This window comes from Aptenodytes patagonicus, chromosome 3, assembly GCF_965638725.1.
Source record: "Aptenodytes patagonicus chromosome 3, bAptPat1.pri.cur, whole genome shotgun sequence".
Lineage (NCBI taxonomy): Eukaryota > Metazoa > Chordata > Aves > Sphenisciformes > Spheniscidae > Aptenodytes > Aptenodytes patagonicus.
In genome coordinates this window covers 27,651,059-27,672,284 of record NC_134951.1, presented here as the reverse complement: position 1 = coordinate 27,672,284, position 21,226 = coordinate 27,651,059, and the positions used below count along the sequence as shown (strand labels likewise).

Below are 21,226 nucleotides of genomic sequence, written 5' to 3'. Positions count from 1 at the left end.
GGTCTGAAGTAGATACCCACTGCAATACATGATTAATGCTGTTAAGATGCCCACTGACATAGCTCAACAGCCTTCACAATAATCTTCTCCCTGACATCCTGCTACTATGCCAAAACGCAGGAACAAACCCCTAACTTTATGAGAATTAAGAATCTTGATAAGAAACAACTTGAATTCATCTGCAACCATAAAACATTTTAAAAGCTGATTTATTTTTACTCTTGTTATTTCTTTGATCACTGAATACTTAAGCTAGAGAACATGCTAGATTTGCATTTAAAATCAAGTTTTTCGATTGAAAATTTGGAAGACATTTCAGTTCTCTGAGGTCTCCCTCTCTCACTCAGTTCTCTTTTTCGCTTCCCATATCACGCTGTTCAGTGTGCACTCTGTATTCTATACAAGATCACTGTAAGAGCAGAGAAGACTGACACCATGCCAGGACAAGAAGCCATTAATGGGGAATGGTGTGAGGAAAGAGGGGGAAGTGAGGCAAGCAACACAGCAGTAAGGCAGAGCATTTACCCAATGTGATTCCTTTCCTTGAGTTCTTCTACGTACTTTGCCAGTTAAGAAAAACTAAAATAATTCAGCTTTAAATATAAATGATAGAGCAAATATATTCAGTTCCCATTTCAGTACACTGTACTTTCCAAAATAAGATAAACAGGCCATGTATTATTTTTAATTTCTGTAATATCTAAAGTTGTGTTAGTTACCTGGTAACAATGCATCTTCTGAATTAGTTAAGACACAAGTAGACAGCAGGCAGTCTCCTGGTGAACTACTTGGAGGTACTTGAGACATTTGCGAAGCTAGGAATTTGTAAATAATAAGCTAGTTAGCCCTGTTTGCAAACATACAGATTTCCACATCATCTATTCTTATTTCAAAACAGCTCAATCCTGAGACAAGTCATTGCTTTGTCAACTAACTATAACCATATAAATAATTATAGACAGCTCAACAGTATCTCAAATTTACATACTAACAAAAAACCTGTTAGATATTCTACAATTTTAAGCAATTTTTTTCTAGATAACTCAGCACCACATTTTTCTGAAACTAAAGAATGATGGCAAACCATTTAGAAAATATTATAGACATTTCTAAGCCAGTTGAGGCATTTTACTAAAGAATCTGTCAAATCCTGCAATTAGCAGCAAAGCCTTGATATAGCAGAAATGCTTTTCAAAACATTTGAAGGTATTACCTTAAAACTCAAAGAGAAAACAAATACAAGCCATGCTAAAATAAATAAGATTTAATTTTTCCATCCATGTGTCACTGGTTGTTCACTTTCCTCCCACAATTATTTTTGAAACTATAAACTGACAGTCTAGTTGACATAGAGTTCTTAAAACTTCAAATACTACAGATTTCCCCCCCCCCCAAATATGTTCCACATTTCAACAGTTTTTATAATAACTGACAAAACCTAATGACTTAGACCTCAATACCTACCCAGTAAGGTAATGCAGACACTAAAAAATAATTTGAAAACTGCAATCTAGATTTAATTCACCAGGATCTACATTTTGAAGTCAACTAGATTTATTCAATTAGGTCATTCAAATGAATTTATTTTTTTTAAATCCTGTTCCTCAGTACCCGGACAGATTTCTCATCAATTTTGGACTCCTTTTTAAACTGTTGGCCTGGGAGTAATAACATTACAATCTTTGTCAAGTACAGCATTCACATTAAAATTTAACAGGAAATAAGATTTAGAGTCTCCCTGTAAAGTTTAATCAAGTTGTGATAATATCAATTTACAAGTTTAGAAAGTCTAGCTTAAACATTAGTCCTCTTGAGCAGTCCAGTAATTAAGAAATTCCTTTTTGCAATCATTGTCTTCCATGGCTTCTTGTGCCCTTTGATAGAAAGAAACTAAAAGCTAAAGCATTTGCACCTACTCAAAACCTGGGAAGAAGGGAGGACATGCGATCAAGTAAGACATGAAAAAAATTCTGAAGGCCGGAGCAAGACAAGTGCACCAAAAATTCAGCAATAAAGATGATATCCATGAACATGCACAAATGGCTAAGTAAAATGTAACTTCTTACCAGTAGGAGAAATATTTTCTCTTTTTTCCTTCATCTCCTTTATTCTTCTTTCCATTGCACAGCATTGATCTTTGATCTTATTAACTGGGCTGTATACAAGTGAACCATTGTCTTCAAATAGTAAAACTGGTACATCAGTTTCTACACAGAGAAATCGCATTTGCACGTTAATATTTACATGCTATAACAGCTTCAGGTGAAGTTTCTTTTTTTTTTTCCCAAAAAAACTTGAAGCAATTAGGTTCCTTATACTTAACATCGTTACAGATACCTTAATACCACAAACTTGCAAAGAACTCTGTAAAAAGTAAGTCAACTTTATTTCTCATGGTGAGATGCATAAAAGTAACAAAACCAAAAACCCATCAAATGCTTTAAAGAAATAACTTAAGATATTTGAATCTTAGTCCAAAGTAGTTCTTACCAGCATTAATTGCTATCTTTTGTACAGCTAATTCTTTAGCCATCTGGTCCAGTCTTCTCTGCAGCTTTCTATCATTTTCTGGAGTTTTTTCAACAAAGTCTTTTGGCTGCATACATTTGTGCTACAAGACACACAAAACTATTAATTATACGGTATAAAACTGCCAGAAGTAACTACACTTCCTATTTGCCTACCACTTTATCACAGTATTTATTATCAGTGTTTAACTCTATGCTACTTATTATCACCTCCTTGAGAGTCACAGATAATTGTAAAGTTAACGTTTTCCAAAGTGAACTTTAATATGAAATAAGAAAGAACATAACAGATTTTTTTAGGTTAGATTTTAATAAAAAGGAGACTAAGTCACCATGTCTTCTTTTTTGCTTGTAGCAAAGCTAAGGCTTGAAAGATTTTTGTTTTTTTAAAATACCAGGATTTTATTGCAACTCAGTGAAACATATGCCACATTACAGTCATGTTTTTTTGATTAGTTAATCATTACGTGATTTTAATTTAAATCTTTGTTTCTTTATTCACCAATACAAAAACTCCACTTTTATTATCCTTTCTTCAGGTAAGATGTCACATCATCACAGCCATAGCCTACCTTTAAAAACCTACTCAGATGGATAGGTAGTTTACAGAATGTTCTGAAAATAACCATTTCAAATGCCTGAGATCAGAAAGTCAAGTTCAAACTTTAAAGCTTACTACTGTAGGCCTATTTAAAAAAAAAAAAAAAAAAAAAGAATCACATACTCACTTTTTTGATCAGTAGTGGTAATCCTTCATTAGTGTCTACTGCAGGAAATAAGGATTCATCAACATGTACTCCAGTTTCTCGACACCTGTAAAATAAATTACAGCAGGTTTGGGGTTTTGGGTTTTTGTTTTGTTTTGCTTTGTTTTTTTGTTTTTTTTTTTTTTTTTTTTTTAAGAATGAGAACCTTTATTGCAAAAAGAGTTGTCTGAGCCCTGTAATAATGAAACACCAACTCTTCCTAAGTGTGTATCTTTAACATAACTACTGTAAGGCTAAAAAAAAAAAAAATCTATTACACATCAAATATAGGACATGATACAATTTTTTTTTGTCCTAATGATGGCCTCTAAATTGCTGTTCTGAAACTCAAAGATTCTCGCTCATATGTTATTTTCCATGCATTCAAAAAAATCACTGTATTAAATCCTTCTGGCCAGATTCTCATGAACCTCAAACTTGCCCTGACTTCTGTGAGGACTGTAGGCTTTCCTTGTTCATTAGTTAGTGAACTTAACCTTAGCTTGGTCACTGTGATGACAGTAAACTCCCAGCTACAATCTATGGAATGTCATGGCGGGGGAGGGAAGGAAATTTTTCTATTCAGGCAAATGAGGAAGAAGGCTTCATCTGATCCTGGCTTTTACATCTTACCCATTAGTCTTAGTTTTCTGCCTTCTCTTTGTATATGCAATGCTAAAACCAGCACCTTATTGAGAAGCAATCTATGTTTATGCAAACTTTTTTAATTACAAAGCCAAAAATCCAACTGATACCATACCCCTAGTTTTTCCTCTCTTTTCATAGTCAAAGACTGACTTGAGAACTGTAGCACTAATGTTATCTTGGAATATGATACAATCTACTGCATTTGTGAACACTAAGGATGATGTTGAGACCAGAATTTGGTTATTAATACATAAAGTTCTTTTCAGCAAAATAGGTAAATACAGTTTTATTCTCAAACAATAAACAATAAAACCAATTATGGGAAAGAGTATAGAACCTTAATAGACTACACTAGAATTCCCCCAGAAGTCATTCAAAACTGTGATTCTAGTGACACCTAGTGATCTAACTGTTATAAAGTTTGTATCCACAGAATTATAATCTAATGTTTAGTAACTCAATTTTGAATAAAGTGCCGAACCACTACATGTCAAACGAAGTTTAGAGTTCTCTGGAGCATCAAATAGAGATGATATTCAACATGCTGGCCTTCCGTGGCTATTACTAAATTCTGGATAATAATGAGCACAGATGTAAACTACATTAATTTACATTAATTCAGAGATTTCATTGATACAGAGAAGCTAAACAGAAGAAAATTTGGCCATTAAATACCTTATAAGAATTTTTTACTTTGCAGACAAATCTCAATGTAAATGATTTATAGAACCATAGAATAGTTTGGGTTGGAAGGAACCTTTAAAGGTCACCTAGTCCAACCCCCCTGCCATGGGCAGTGACATCTTCAACTACATCAGGTTGCTCAGAGCCCCGTCCAACCTGACCTTGAAGGTTTCCAGGGATCGGGCATCCACCACCTCTCGGGGCAACCTGTGCCAGTGCTTCACCACCCTCAGCGTAAAAAATGTCTTCCTTAGATCTAGTCTCAATCTACCCCCCTTTAGTTTAAAGCCATTCCCCCTTGTCCTGTCACAACAGGCCCTGCTCAAAAGTCTGCCGCCAGCTTTTTTATAAGCCCCCTTGAAGTACTGATAGGCTGCAATAAGGTCTCCCTGAAGCCTTCTCTTCTCTAGGCTGAACAACCCCAACTCTCTCAGCCTTTCTTCACAGGAGAGGTGTTCCATCCCCCTGATCATTTTTGTGGCCCTCTTCCGGACCCGCTCCAACAGGTCCATGTCTTTCCTGTGCTGAGGGCTCCAGAGCTGGACGCAGTACTCCAGGTGGGGTCTCACCAGAGCGGAGTAGAGGGGCAGAATCACCTCCCTCGACCTGCTGGCCACGCTTCTTTGGATGCAGCCCAGGATACAGTTGGCCTTCTGGGCTGCGAGCGCACATTGCTGGCTCACGTCCAGCTTTTCATCCACCAGGACCCCCAAGTCCTTCTCGGCAGGGCTGCTCTCAATCCCTTCATCCCCCAGCCTGGATTGATACTGGGGGTTGCCCCGACCCAGGTGCAGGACCTTGCACTTAGCCTTGTAAACCTCAGGAGGTTCACACAGGCCCACTTCTCAAGCTTGTCCAGGTCTCTCTGGATGGCATCCTGTCCCTCTGGCGTGTCGACCGCACCACTCAGCTTGGTGTCATCTGCAAACTTGCTGAGGGTGCACTCGATCCTACTGTCTATGGCATCGATGAAGATATTGAACAGTACCGGTGCCAATACGGACCCCTGCGGGATGCCACTCGTCACCAATCTCCATCTGGACATTGAGCCGTTGACCACTACCCTCTGGATGCGACCATCTAACCAATTCCTCACCCACCGGACAGTCCACCCATCAAATCCATACCTCTCCAGTTTAGAGAGAAGGATGTTGTGGGGGACCGTGTCAAAGGCCTTACAGAGGTCCGGACAGACGACATCTGTAGCCCTTCCTGTGTCCACTGATGTAGCCACTCCATCATAGAAGGCCACTAGGTTGGTCAGGCAGGACTTCCCCTTGGTGAAGCCATGCTGGCTGTCTCAAATCACCTCCCTGTCCTCCATGTGGCTTAGCAGAGCTTCCAGGAGGATCTGTTCCATGATCTTCCCAAACACAGACGTGACACTGACTGGTCTGGAGGTCCCGGGGTCTTCCTTTTTCCCTTTTTAAAAATGGGAGTTATGTTTCCCCTTTTCCAGTCAGTGGGAACTTCACCGGACTGCCACGACTTCTCAGATACGATGGATAGTGGCTTAGCAACTTCATCCGCCAGTTCCTTCAGGACCCACAGATGGATCTCATTGGGTCCCATGGACTTGTGCACCTTCAGGTGCCTTAGATGGTCTCAAACCTGATCTTCTCCCACAGTGGGCGGCTCTTCATTCTCCCAGTCCCTGCCTTTGCCTTCTGCAGCTTGGGCAGTGAGGCTCAAGCACTTGCCAGTGAAGACCGAGGCAAAAAAGTCATTGAGTACCTCTGCCTTCTCCGTGTCCCGGGTAACCAGGTCTCCCATTTCATTCCGGAGAGGGCCCACGTTTTCCCTTGTCTTCCTTTTATCCCCAGCGTACCTACAGAAGCTTTTCTTGTTGCCCTTGATGTCCCTGGCCAGATTTAATTCTATCAGGGCTTTAGCTTTCCTAACCTGATCCCTGGCTGCTCGGATAATTTCTCTGTATTCCTCCCAGGCTACCTGTCCTTGCTTCCACCCTCTGTAGGCTTCCTTTTTGTGTTCGAGTTTGTCCAGGAGCTCCTTGTTCGTCCCTGCAGGCCTCCTGGCATTTTTGCCTGACTTCCTCTTTGTTGGGATGCATCGCTCCTGAGCTTGAAGGAGGTGATCCTTGAATATTACCCAGCTTTCTTGGGCCCCTCTTCCCTCTGGGGTTTTGTACCGATATCTATCTTATTTGTGACATGAGTGAGTTACCGTACTAAGAATACACAGGTAGAGTTTCCCAGTTATGGGTTTGATTTGGAAGTATTACGTGTTCTTAATGTGGACACAGATTTTAGCAATTCTATCAATTAATTTTCCCCTCACACAATGTGATGACCATCTTCCTTCTGATACACTTTAGAGGACTTATGCTTTAAATAGTCTCCTTGACACCAGTGTCCTGGTTTCAGCAGGGATAGAGTTAATTTCCTTCCTAGTAGCTGGTACAGTGCTGTGTTTTGGATTTAGGGTGAGAACAAAGTTGATAACACACCGATGTTTTAGTTGTTGCTAGGTAGTACTTACACTAGTCAAGGACTTTTCAGCTTCCCATGCTCTACCGACTCAGAAGGCTGGAGGTGCACAAGAAGCTGGGAGGGGGCACAGCCAGGACAGCTGACCCCAACTGGCCAAAGGGATATTCCATACCATGTGATGTCATGCTCAGTACATAAAGCTGGGGAAGAAGAAGGAAGGGGGGGGACATTCGAAGTGATGGCATTTGTCTTCCCAAGTAACCGTTACGCATGATGGAGCCCTGCTTTCCTGGAGATGGCTGAACACCTGCCTGCCCATGGGAAGTAGTGAATGAATTCCTTGTTTTGCTTTGCTTGCATGCACGGCTTTTGCTTTACTTATTAAACTGTCTTTATCTCAACCCATGAGTTTTCTCGCTTTTACCCTTCCGATTCTCTCCCCCATCCCACCGGGGGGGGAGTGAGCGAGCGGCTGCGTGGTGCTCAGTTGCCGACTGAGGTTAAACCACGACAACCAGCAAGAATTTTATTCCCTTCCCTGTCTTAAGCTTCTTAACAGAACTTCTCCCATTTCAAGTTGACTCCTTTTTGAAGTTGAGCACTGTCACAGAACTTCTTGGGTTTTGCTGTTCCAGTATGAACACTGATTTTATACTGTGGCCATACGTACAGGAAGGTTCTCTGAAATAATTTGAATAACCAGCCACAAACCAATTAAGACCAAGCAATACCTAAACTATTTGTCTTCACACCGCACTCCAACAGGAGTCACCCAATCCCCAGTCTACACTAGAAAGTTCCCCTTTACCATTACATTTCCTGAAATGATATTTCACAGCATTTCTGACCATTCTAAGAACGTTCTACTCGCTATTGAACGGACCAGCTGGTTAATCAAGCTATCTTTTTTTAGTAACGCTAAAACTTCAACTCATATGAACTCTGCATTATTCGCTTACACAGTTATCAGTTTCAAAATAAGCTTCCATTCATACAGGACCACTATTTTACTGGCACAGACTATTCAGTCATTCCTGTTTACATTGTCCTGGGGTTCAAAAGACTGTCTTCTGCCTACCAAATTTCTGAGGTATTGATATACTAGGCATATAATTTAAAGTCAGGCACTCTAGTTCCCTCATCTTATTACAAAAATATTTAGCATGTATGCTAGCAGAGATTCATTTTAATTTTGTATTGTCTGTGCCTCATTTGAATAACCTTATGAGTAGTAACACTATTCATTACTATCTCTTATGTAAGCTTCTACTGCTCCTGACCTATACTTTGCTCAAGGATATAATATTCATATGAATTCTTCCTAGAATATACGTCAATCTAAGTTGTATGTTCTTGTGTACCTTTTGGCATTAATTTTAAACTAAAAGGCAGAAGAAAAAGATTACAGAGAAGTTCAATCATAACTCACAGCTTGGGGGTGTGTGTGTCCCCCGCAATAAAACACACTTCTGTTTCCGATGACTTCCCCAGCTCCAATGAACCTCATCTTCTAAGCCATATAGCAAGACCTTGCCTTGTCCAGAGCATGATCCTAGTAACACTTCAAAAAATACAGGGAAGATGCTAGCCTTCTCTTCCCTACCAACCAGCTTAAGTTTTCCCTCCAGAACCTTTCTCCTGACTCTTCCTTTGTTGCTGGAATCCAGCAACAGTTAAAGTTTCTTGAGGCTTTTACACCTGGATCTCAAAGCTCCATGCTGTCCCCTACAGTATCACATATCCAGCTGTCTCTGTGTCTGAGCTTTCTACAGTGTTCATCCACTCAATACCTTCCAGTATCGCAGAGGAGGCTCTTGGGGTGGAACTGCTATTACAGAGACAGCATTTCTGTATGACACTTCGTAGATTCTCCCCTGTAAGGCGCTCTCATTCTTCTTCTACTGCAGATGCTACCCACCTGGTCTTTTCTGGGATCCTTTTTACTATAGCACATCCAAGTCCTCAAATAGTTCATAGTTCCTGTGACTAAGGTTTCAGATTCTGTATTTATACACTTAGCCATCTGAAGAGCATATTTAATTTTATAACCAAAGATTCCTACTGAAATGACCACCATTCTCACACACTCAGATAGCACCAGGTCACAGAAAGATATATTCACATAAATAAAATTTTTGCATCACTCTCATTTTTGAGAACTTAACGTATTTCTTCCTTGGTGTTAAAGCTGGCTAGGTTGTGCACCTGTAACTTCTATATCCAATATTCTTAGCCAAAAAAGAAACTCATGCAGTTCTGCAGAAGCAGGATTTTTTTTTTAACAGACTTGCATCACAAGTTTTACAGTTGTACTGGCCCACATTTAAGTGGCTGCAGAGCTGAGTTTTGCCCCTCCCCCCCTTTTTTTCTTTTTGACTTTTGCACTTAGCAGACTTCTACTTTTCCATGCATATTACAATTGGTATAGGAAAGGGCCTCTTTACTTGACTTATATTCTGATTTCCATCATCACAGCAATTTATCGATTGGAGTGTTTAACACATGCATATTCTTAAACACTGTAAGTGTTTTTACACTTCATCTGAAATCTAAGTTAGGCCTCACAACCACTTTGTAAACTCAGAGAAGCAGCTATGGACTAGTAAATTCTCATGGACTGGCTGCACAGCTGAAATTTGTTTGTTTTTTTTTTTTAAATTTAACTTTTTCTGTATGGTAGTTGAGAATCTTCAAGCAGTGCTGTTCTGAACCTGCCAAGTGTCTTAAAAGCCAGGCTACATATGGATCTTTTTCTTTCTTGCTAGGATATATTCTGGCTACAGGAGTTAAGTAGAGAAACAGTACTATGTCCCTAATGAAATGTGCTTTTTCATATGAAAATAGAAGAATTCTACTCAACGTAAATATCTGGTCTTCACTGCCTATGCATGCCATCTGAGAGCAAAGGAGTGAGCACTGAATGGTTGACAAACGTACTATGCAACTACTTCAACACACTCATTTTTCAAGAGTTAACATTTTACCTTTTTATGCAAGTAACATGCTTAATAATAGGAATAATGTCATAGGAAAGTTATAATTTACTCATAGATTTATCACTATTTCAAGTACATTAAAAAAACAGGTACTATACTTAAGTTTTTAAACAAAACAATACTAGAATCCATTATCTCTGGAATGGATCACATTCATTATATTCACGAGTACTCACTTCTCCACCCAGAGTACAGAAACTATTTTTACACCCATCTTCTGTGCTTTTCTCCATGTAGCCAAACGTCCGTCTTTGAAGACTACATGGGTCACATGCTTGTTCAAAGTTTTTGAAACCTGCAGAAGTACACAGAGAGCTCATCTTTAAGTCTGATAATCAGAAAATGCTAATGAAACTACCTAGTGGAGTCTGTTTTTAATGTATAAACCATTAGTGTAAAAACTTATTCTAAACATTATGCCAAGGACTCTTTTGATCTTTTCGTCTTCGCAAGAAGCCTCAAGCAATCAAAACTCAAGTCTCATTAGTCAAGCCAATGCAACTGGCTAAAGTAGCCTTTTGTTTTCAAACTTCTTTTCTCTAAGTTATCATTTTCATCTCCCTACTCTAGCTGTATCACTAATCTTACAACATTTTTGTTTATGTAGCCCAACATAATTTCTTATGCAACACCCAGTACAGAAAGTAGTTGCCACTATCCAAAGAAATGCCAAATTACATTTTTTTATTTAGCAAAGAACTCACAGGCTTAAAGAGTACAGCTAATCTCATCCTTTAAACTAATTCTCATCAATAAAGATCACTTAGTTTTGAGGGAAGGCTGAAGCTACTAAAAAAAAAATTATATGAGAACACTTTAAAAAGTGAGAAATACAGAAAACTTAAGTCAGTACAACAAATATCATACCTGACATTTTCATTGCATTGTACAACTGACCAAATCTTCAGTTATCAGCCTTTACTGACAACTAAGTGATAACGTTTTTAATTCTAGATACTCCATTCTTCACAACCAAAGTTTCCTTTTGTGGAGACTAAACATCCTACACAAAACTTTTTTCAGTTGTTGTGAATGTTGACATGGTGAGATCAGTAGAATTCATATTTTACAGCAGCATCTTCTCAGCACAGCCAAATGGAAATAGCTGTGTAGCTTTCTGGTGTGCTCTCAATTGCATCACTATACTTGGCTCCCAACATGTTGGATTTACATTTGGCTTTAAGAAAACTATTCAGCTTTTCAAAAAATTTCTAGTGGCAAGCTGATTTATTGCTTCTTGGAAGACAAAAAACCATGATATTTAAGTATCTAGGTATACAGGACCAATGAATCTCTTTCAGAATAAGTTATGACTCCAGATACAATTGCTTACTCGCTTATGCTAGTATCCGGCTCACAGCCCACGTCCTAAGGAGACAGATGCTTGATATAGCTTTGCCTCCAAATTATGGACGAGCACCACCTTAAACCTCCCTCTCACCTCTCCTGTCTCCTCCCTTACCCTGGACGTCCTCTGCTGCTCACCTGACCTTAGCTTGAGATGTCTCAATCAACAATGTAGTGAAAAACTAATTTAGAATTTTCTTTCCTGACAGAGTGAGCCAAGGCAGTTTACTATCATGTGCTCAGCCCAATAAAAGGGAAGGAAGTGTCTGGAATAGTGAAGAGGCAGGGCCACCCCTTTTCAGTCATAGCGATCTGCTAAATAGGCTCATCTGTATCATCTACCTATACCCTTCACCATATCCAGCTACTTTTTGATCAACTTGAGGAATTTTGAAGCCTTATGCTTTGTCATATTTTCTGTGAGAAAAGCCTAACATCATCAGAATTCCATAGATCTGATCGTACAGCACAAAAGAACAAGAAATATTTCTTACTCAATTTATTTATGGAGAGTTGCATTTCCTTTCATAATAAAACCAGTTTTTCTACTGTTCTGTCACACTATCTCAGCTAAATTCATACAGAAAGGGAGGCTTTGGGGAGATTAGCAAAACTTCCTAAATTACAGTAAGATAAACCTAAACATGGCCACTTAAAAAGCACGGGGAGTTCATGCAAGTGTTATTTAGAGCATGATGTGGGCTGTAAAAATCTCCATTAACTGGTAATAATGTGTAAGAAGGGAAGATGACAGTTTGACTTTGGTCTTTGATTGAAATTTCACAGCTGTCAATTAAACATATTTTGCACCTACAAGTCAACTATACTTGATATGGAAAAAAATCACTGAGACGTTAGATGTCTCTTAGATATATTTTTACTAGCACTTTCTGGAGTTGAACCACATTTGTAGGAGAGTCAATGGAAGAATGAAATGTCATGGTCCTTGGGTTAGAAAATATTGTAGTAACAACAGAGCAGCTGCCTACAAGTTAAAGAAAACAAAACAACACAAGGTACATGTAAACTACAGGTTTTCAGCACTTAGATTTGGTTTGCCCACAGCATGTGGCAAGCCCAATACTTCACAACAAATGCATGCTACCATATTAACGTACAAAGAGGTTTATAGATATAGGGAAACTTTAAATGCATTTCCCATCTGTCAATAATAAGAATTTTACAGCACATTTGTCTATTCTCAGGTCTGTGATTATCTTCCTTCCTGCACTTTAAAAACTCATACTGTGAAGAAATATACATGACAAGCAGAACAAGCAAGCTGGTTTGTAATTAAGAGCTTTCCTATTCTATATATTCCAAAATAGTTTCCTTACTTTTGCTCCCATATCAAGAAGTTGCTGTTCAAAGGTTTTCGAGTAATTTTCTGTTCTGTTAGATGACCAAACTTCCACAAATGCAGATATATCTGGATCAGAAGAGAAAAAACAACAAACAGCTGATGAAGTATATACTACGGTAAAACTGGTTAAACTGCCTTTCCAACAAAATTTTGCCTTTCTACATATTGTATTTGGTAGCAAGTATAGCTTTTAATAATCAAAGTATCACATGTTAGCAGCAGAATGTTCTTTCTAGAGTATTTCTGTCCCTTAAATTAGTTGTAATGGAACAAACTTAGAAGTTGGCCACTAATTACACAACTTTTCACTTGGTCTATTTAAAGCACACTACCAGCTTAACAAGCAATGCAGTATCTTTATGTGACTGCTTACCCTTATCATTGATCACTGCTAATCTTCAGGTTAATAAAAAATTTTTGGACAAGTTGATGTAACACAAATTACAGAATATAATTAAATAAATGTAATGGAATTATTCCTTCCCCAAACCCCCCAAAACTCTGCAGAAATCTTACTTAACCATTTCCAATTGACTTAAAATTCCACCTTATTTATACTGAATCACCCCAAATTGAGTACATATCACAGGGGCTAATACAATTTCATGTCAGCTGCTTACATAACTTTAGTTATATCGCATTTAAAGTAGCTTCCTTTATGAACCAGATTAATAATCTCTTCAAGGAATGAAGTCAGCCTTGGTTGAGAAGGTCTTTAAACAAACCCAGATGTAATGACATGGAGGGATAAGCAAATCAAACTCATAACAATCCCTTCATTAATTTTACTTAGGACGGGCACTAAAGTGACCTACAGCTCCATCGGCCATACCAATTGCCCATTCTGAATGATGAATCAGGAAAGTTCCAGAAAACTGGAGGAACGCCGGTTCACCAAAACCAACTTTACACAAACTGCAGGCCAGACAACTCTCAGAACTCATGAATAAAATTGAAAGGGTCACTTTAAAAGGGTCATCCTTGGCAAGCATTGCTTAAGTATCTTAGTTACTACGTATGTCCCTCTGATTCATTATTATGTAGTGTCATCTGTCTTCTTTCTAAATGAAAGCCAGAATAACACTCCAACAGTAGTACTTTTATAAAGATTAACATTTTTATAATTGCTAGAAATACTTTTAACATACAAGAGAAATATGGAACATAAAACACCTCCTTAGCCAAACCACAGGGAAAAATCTTATTATCAGTACTATGACTTCAGATATACATGGGAACTTAAGACAACTCTACTCCAATGCGCTTTTAATTGTGTTCATTCTACTACTGGACCAGGGCAGCTTTTGCCAGTTGCTTTTTTTCTTCATTGCTCTATTGTGAAAAATATTGCACTCGCATTCGAAAAAACAATACCTTCCTCTTACATCAAATATTTTAGAATCTTCATAGTTACAATTCTCCCAGAAAAACAGGTTAGAGCATTTCAGTGAAGGTCAAACTAGGAACTTAGAGGAACATTACTTCAAAGCTGCATGCACCTGCAGTAGGATCAAAGGTGTATTTTACAATAATTAGCCAATTTTAGCTAATCAAATATACTGCAACAAAAGACAAGGCTCTTTGTAGTTCTTCTACAGTGGATGGAAAGGAAAATGAGGGAGGGTTTGGAGCTTTTTTGAACTAGAAGAGCTCTGAGTAGAGCTCCGTTCTTGTGAAGGGCAACTCATGCTACAAGATCTCAGAGAAGGCGGTTACAGTGGGGAAAATAAACATCAGAAGGCCACCTAGCGAGGCAGAAATTTAGAAAGGTGTAGAAGAAACCAGACGGGATCAAGCCATGACCGACCAGGACAGGAAGACCGAGCCAGACACCGATGCGTGGCGGCAGAGCGGGGTGGCGGCGGCAGAGGGGGGCGGTGGCGTACCGGGAGCCACCCCAAGGGGCAGTCGTTCCCTCTCCTGGCCGAGGGGCCCTCCTTGTTTCCAGCCCTGCCCACCCCAGCGGCCACACACCCCCACCGGGCCTGCGGCGGGCCACAATCCGCGTCCCACCGGGACAGGCCGGGGACAGCCCGGCCGCCAGGCCCCGCCGCCTGTTTCGGGAGGATTCGCGATTAGCCGCAGCAGCCCCGCAGCGAAGCCCTCCCAGTTCCACCCCCCTCCCGCGCCCACGGGAAGGCTTCCCACCCGCGGGGGGAGCCACGCCACACGGTCGAGGGCTAGGTCCCATCCCGGACTCGGCGCCGGGCCGCCGCCGGGAGAGATCCCTGGCGAGGATGGAGGCGAGCGGCCAACACGAGCCGGAGCCCACAGAGCGGCCGCGGCCCCAGCCCCGCCAGGCCCGGCCGCTGTCCGCCGGCAGCCCCGCCGGGAAGCACCGGGGAAAGGGCCGCAAGATGACAGGGTGCCAGGGCGGCGCTTTAAAACGGACCCGCTCCAGCCCGGCGGCTCCCCTCAGCCGCGCCGGGAGACGCGCAGCACAGCCGCCGGCCCTGCCCCCGCGCAGCGGAAAAGCCGGTACCTTTCAGGACGGGCTCCATTAGCGGCGCGGCCCAACACCGAGAGGCTCCGCTACCCGCCACCGTTCAAACCCGCCCCCACGCACCGCCACCGGGCCTGCGCGCTGCGCCCGGCCCCCGCCGCGCCTGCGCGTTGCGCCCGGCCGCCGCCGGCGGAGGTGCAGGGCCCGCTCGCCCGCGGCGGTGCGGAGGGGCGAGTCGGTTCAGTGGCGGTTGAGCCGTCCTGGCGGGTGAGGGGGAGCCCGCGGGCAGGGCCTGGCTGGAGGTGTGAGGGACGGCGGTCGAGCGTCGTCGGTGTCGTGGCCGCAGAAGTGAAGGACGCAAAGTAGTTCTGGCGTCCTGAAGTCCTTTTTAGAGACGCGTGTGCGCTGTCTAGCCAGCTCCAGCCAGGCGTAGTGCCGGGGGAGTCTCGGGACAGCCAAATGCTGCTGAAAACAGTGTTTGGAAAAGCCAAACCATAAGTGAACGCTTTTCTGCGTCCCTGTTCACTATGAGGAGTTTTTGGGAGGCTTCTCTGAATAATTTGACTTTGTAGGAAGGTGCATTAGAGAACCAGTGTCCTCTGGTCTCTCTGGTGGCTCACACTGCAGTGTGTGAAGTGAAAAAAATAACGGAGAAAGCCAACAAAATGGGGATTAGCAAACGGGCACGGCCAGGCAGTATTTACCGAAGCATCCAAAATTACTTGAGGGCAATTGTACTATTAACTATAGTAAGCTCACCCTTAGGTGAAATGGCTTTGGTGCTAGAAGACTGGAGTGTAGGAAATGTGATACCAGAGGGAAGAGAGAGAAAACCTGATGTCTTCCCCAGGAAAAACTGATAAAATTTATAATAAAATAATGGGATTAGTGAGTACAAGGAGATTTACAATGAGAAAGGAGGACCATATCTTTTTTAAAGGAAAATGATGCTGCACAGCTGTATTATGCAACTCGCACAGCTCAGAAGCACAGGCATTGCTATATGGTTGTATAAATTGGTGCTGTTCTGAAATCTTCCGTGTGCAATCCTCATTTCTTCATCTGAAAATAACGCAGCAGAAATGGAAAAATGGTAGAGATGCAAAACAAGGATGCTGCATGATTTCCATATGAGAAGTGGCTATTTAGACAAAGACTTGTCAGCCTGGAAGAGGAATGGCGGAAGGCAGATGTGCTAGAGGTCTCTAAAATCATGAGCGTGTGGAGAAGGTGAACGCAGAGTGGTGCGTTCCCAACGAGAACTAGCAGGCACCAAATGAAACTAGCAGATGGGGTCTTCTCGGAAGAGATGTTTCCACATTGCGCCTCATCAGGCTGTGGAAGTGCATTCAGAGTGCTGGCAAACCATGTGGTTTCTAGAAGCAAATTCAGCAAATTCGTGAAATCCATCTTAGGACTATAAAAAATGGACAAAACCGCCTTTGCGTCAGTAAAGCCTTGAATTGCAGATTGCTGGACTCTGAGAACGTATAGTGAACACTTTGGGTTTTTCTTTTCTTTCGTTCTTTCTTCAGTCGTCTCCCACTGGAGAGACAGTGCTGACCTAAAAAGGCTTTGGTGTGGTCCATTATGCCCATTCTTACTTTCATGGTCAAGTTCAAAAGTTAAATCTTGACCCCTAGGAGTCTACCAAGCAGATGGCTATACCAATGCTATTTAAGATATCTTATTCTAGTATATAATATTTTAGCTTTGATACAGTTTGTTTAATTTCCAGGGCATTAATATGACCCTAGATCTATGGCATGTGTTGAGCACAACCTCTTGGGTGCTCCATCTTCTGAACCTGTGACAGACTTCCTCTCACCTATGTATTCAATATGTGAATAAAGTGACCAATCAATCTATGTATATGTGTTTGTATGTATTTAGTTATCCTTTGTGCTTCTGTGAGTATGTTACATAGCTCTTTGCTAGGCAATAATGAAATATTTTTACAAAGGTTCCTAACCATGACTCAAGGAAAAGGGAGTCTAGTCTTAATGCTCTGTCTATGAACACCATTGGTCTGAAGGCAATTCCAGAAGCAGAGGTAGGGCAGATTTAAATGTACGCTGTCAGACAGATTCAGTTCTCAATGCGGTTGGAGATAACCTTCTGTTCGGTGAGAGCTCTGTCGTGTATGGGGATATAGGAATGATAACATCGAAGAGGCAGCATTTAATCTCTGAAACTCTGGCCCCCGTGAAATTAATGGGAGTCTTGTCACTGAGTTAGTGCTTCCTTAGATTCAGAACCATTTCTAAATTAGTGATTATGGGTAGAATAAGTAGCTGTGGGCTTTCAGCTGGAGTTTGGAAACACACATAATGAAACTGGGGTGTTCAGGAAATTAGCAAGCAGATCTAACTGTTAAGCATGTATAAATAACATCAGTTCAAAATTGGACACACCCACACATTCTCTTTTTATTCGTATGGGATAGGAAACTGTCTAATGTGAGGCAGCTGAGATAGTACCACCCTAAGAAAACGGTGGTACTATCTTCACCATATCCATGCAAACTACATGTTTTTGTGAATAGTTTCCAGCTGTGTCAGTGGGATAATTCAACTCAATCCACATAACCAAAGCTGACACAAACAACAGGATCCTACAGCCAGCAGTTTTAATAAAAGTAAAATCCGGAGAGAGGAAAAATTCAGGATAATTAAAATCCATCAATCTGTACACATGTGTCCGGGCATAATACTTAATCTAGCATACAAGACTGAAGACCTTCAGTAAAAAAACCACAGGCTGTGTTTGAGCCTTTAACTGAAAAGTAGTAGCAGGTTTTATAGACTCTAAAGGGAAATATGCTGAAATGTACAGTTATACCTGTATGTTCTGATTCTACAGCGGTAGAGACAATGAAGAGTAGGGGCTGCAAGAAGCTGGTACAACTCATTGTTGGAGCAGACTAGGACTACTCACGGGAACACTGGACTTGGGATACCCACTTTTTTTATTACAGAGACAAATACATACAATGCCGAAAGTATCTTGTGAATTTACAGTTTTGTCTTAAACTGTTGAAGTTTTGACCTCACAGTTACTTCAAGCTTTACAAGAACTTCATTCTTGGATGGTGACAAAACTTCAAAATTCCACTGGCAGTTAATAGCTGTCTGTTCTTGTGCCAATATTGTCTTGTTGTCAGTTCCTTCTTAGCATTTATTGTCCTGTAGTACTTACAGAAAGCAGCAATATATTTTTGCAGCTGTTATTTTACCAGTTTGAATACACGGTCTTGTTCCATATCTTTATCGATGATCTGGATGAGGGGATCGAGTGCACCCTCAGTAAGTTTGCAGACGACACCAAGCTGGGCGGGAGTGTTGATCTGCGCGAGGGTAGGAAGGCTCTGCAGAGGGACCTGGACAGGCTGGATCGATGGGCCCAGGCCAACTGTATGAGGTTCAACAAGGTCAAGTGCCGGGTCCTGCACTTTGGCCACAACAACCCCATGCAGCGCTACAGGCTTGGGGAAGAGTGGCTGGAAAGCTGCCTGTTGGAAAAGGACCTGGGGGTGCTGGTTGACAGCCGGCTGAACATGAGCCGGCAGTGTGCCCAGGTGGCCAAGAAGGCCAATGGCATCCTGGCCTGTATCAGAACTAGTGTGGCCAGCAGGAGTAGGGAAGTGATCGTGCCCCTGTACTCGGCCCTGGTGAGGCCGCACCTCGAATACTGTGTTCAGTTTTGGGCCCCACACTACAAGAAGGACATTGAGGTGCTGGAGCATGTCCAGAGAAGGGCAACGAAGCTGGTGAAGGGTCTGGAGAGCAAGTCTTCTGAGGAGCGGCTGAGGGAACTGGGGTTGTTTAGCCTGGAGAAGAGGAGGCTGAGGGGAGACCTCATCGCTCTCTACAACTACCTGAAAGGAGGTTGTAGCGAGGTGGGTGTCGGTCTCTTCTCCCAAGTAACTAGCGATAGGACGAGAGGAAATGGCCTCAAGTTGCGGCAGGGGAGGTTTAGATTGGATGTGAGGAAAAATGTCTTTACTGAAAGAGTGGTTAAAGATTGGAACAGGCTGCCCAGGGAAGTGGTGGAGTCCCCATCCCTGGAGGTATTTAAAAGACGTGTAGATGAGGTGCTTAGGGACATGGTTTAGTGGGCATGGTGGTGTTGGGTTGACGGTTGGACTCGATGATCTTAGAGGTCTTTTCCAACCTCAATGATTCTATGATTCTATGATTCTATGAGGCTGTTTCAGCTTTCGTGACATAATGAACTCCTGAAAATGACAACAAATGGGGTGGAAGTAAACTTAATGTAAGTACCCTCTTAATAGGCTTGTTTGGCTTGATGATATGCAATTTCATGGTGTCTATAAAGCTAGGAATATAGCACAAACTGTAAGACTGACATGGTTTCTGTACAGTCAGTACTTACTAGGACATACAGGTTATAGAATGCTGCACTGGGAAGAAAGGGTTTTACAGGTTATGTTATGTTGAAAAAGAAAGCACTAGTGAAAGTTACATTTCACTTGACCTTCTAATCAAAAAGAAGTAATAGTTCCAAAGAAGCAATAGTTCTATGAACACCTAAACATTTCCCAGGCATCCAGACAATCTTGAAAAACTAAAAAAAACCCCTACAATGCAGTAGTTTTCCAAAATTAAGTAAAATATAAAAAGCTGTATTCTCAAGTATTTCTTTGATAATTCAAAAGATTCCCTCTCAGGCAGTCCTTAATTGATTTATACAAATTGGAAGGGATCTTTGGGATGGTATTTTGTAAGGCTGTAACACAGGGACAAGGTTAATTTCTCAGAAACAGAGTTTGGATGGTGGGCTATGAGTTACTCCCTAAGACTTGACATTAAGCATGTGAAAGATACCTACAACAATTAAGAAGGTTTGTTATAAAGTATAGTCTAGTTTTGTGTATTATTGGGAAGTGTTTGTTTTGTTGGTTGGTTGGCCTTATGGGCCTGTTTCCAATTTGGACAAACAACAGTTTCAGCCTTTTATATTTTTCTTCATTCTTTAATTTCCAAGTGTGAGTCATGAGTCTGAGTCCCAGATAAACTTAAAAAGTTGGGGTGCATTACTTCTCCTGAAGTCGTAAATGCCAGTCAGTCAATCTGTATATTTAATGCCTGAATGCTTGTATACCAGAACACATTTGGAGTTACATTCTCTACAATGCTACTTGACCATTACAGATGCAGAGATGGGAAAAAATGCTTGGAGGAGGTGCAAACTTGCATGTTGCGTTCATGGAGGAAGCCCCAGCTCTGATTGTCCACATCAGCTATCATAGTCTCGTCTGACAAAGTAGACTCCTCATTTTCTCGGTAACCCTAACAGTTCTTGTCTGTGCCTGTTTCAGTTTGAATGTCGCTTTCTTAAGTAGCATACAAAATTGTACAGTGTTTCAGCTGCCATGTACCATGATGTTAATACTGGACTTCTGGATATACTTTACATAATCCACCCTAGGATCGTATGTGCCTTTTCTCAGGGCCACATAATTATTCTGTGATAGACTAATGTTTCCAGCTGATGAGCTCCAACATTGTAGCTGCTTGTTTATTAGTTTCTAATTTCATTGCATTCCAATATGTGAGCTCATCCAATTGTTTCTATATTCCGGTCTGCCTCTTTTAATAAAGCCTCTGTTCAGGCCATCTGCAAATTTCATTAGCACACACTTTCTTTATTTCCAAGCTCATAATTAGAATAGTAAGTAAGATGGGATCTTAACTGAATCTAAGACTTAACTGGAGCTACGACTGGGTCTTAACTGCTCATTCAGGATCTCCATTAGAATCTTCTTTAGTTCTCCCTCTGCTGTGACCCGTCTTATCCCTATCTACTTTCCCCACTTAGGACTTCTTCAACAAACCCCCTTCTTCATATGCAGTAATAACTTAACACATATCAAATGGTTTATTAAAGCAACATAGATTTGATCTTTGTTACCTTTGTCTAGAAAACAATTTTCTTATGAAAAAGAGGTATATGGTAGCGTGATCTCAGGAATCCTAATTTATGCAGTTGACAATTTTT

General features: G+C 41.3%; 1 protein-coding gene across 1 annotated transcript in view; it reads right to left on the bottom strand.

Annotated features, from left to right (window-relative positions):
* MCPH1 (microcephalin 1) overlaps window positions 1–15,306 on the bottom strand; it is a 142,447-nt gene extending 127,141 nt beyond the window's left edge. The window contains exons 1-7 of the mRNA XM_076335437.1: window positions 15,245–15,306; window positions 12,737–12,828; window positions 10,229–10,347; window positions 3,257–3,341; window positions 2,491–2,611; window positions 2,067–2,207; window positions 720–815 (exon numbers count right to left, since the gene is read on the bottom strand). Of these exons, the coding sequence (XP_076191552.1) occupies window positions 720–815; window positions 2,067–2,207; window positions 2,491–2,611; window positions 3,257–3,341; window positions 10,229–10,347; window positions 12,737–12,828; window positions 15,245–15,263 (673 nt within the window). The 5' untranslated portion in view covers window positions 15,264–15,306. The remainder of the gene's footprint in view (window positions 1–719; window positions 816–2,066; window positions 2,208–2,490; window positions 2,612–3,256; window positions 3,342–10,228; window positions 10,348–12,736; window positions 12,829–15,244) is intronic.
* Window positions 15,307–21,226: the final 5,920 nt, after the last annotated feature.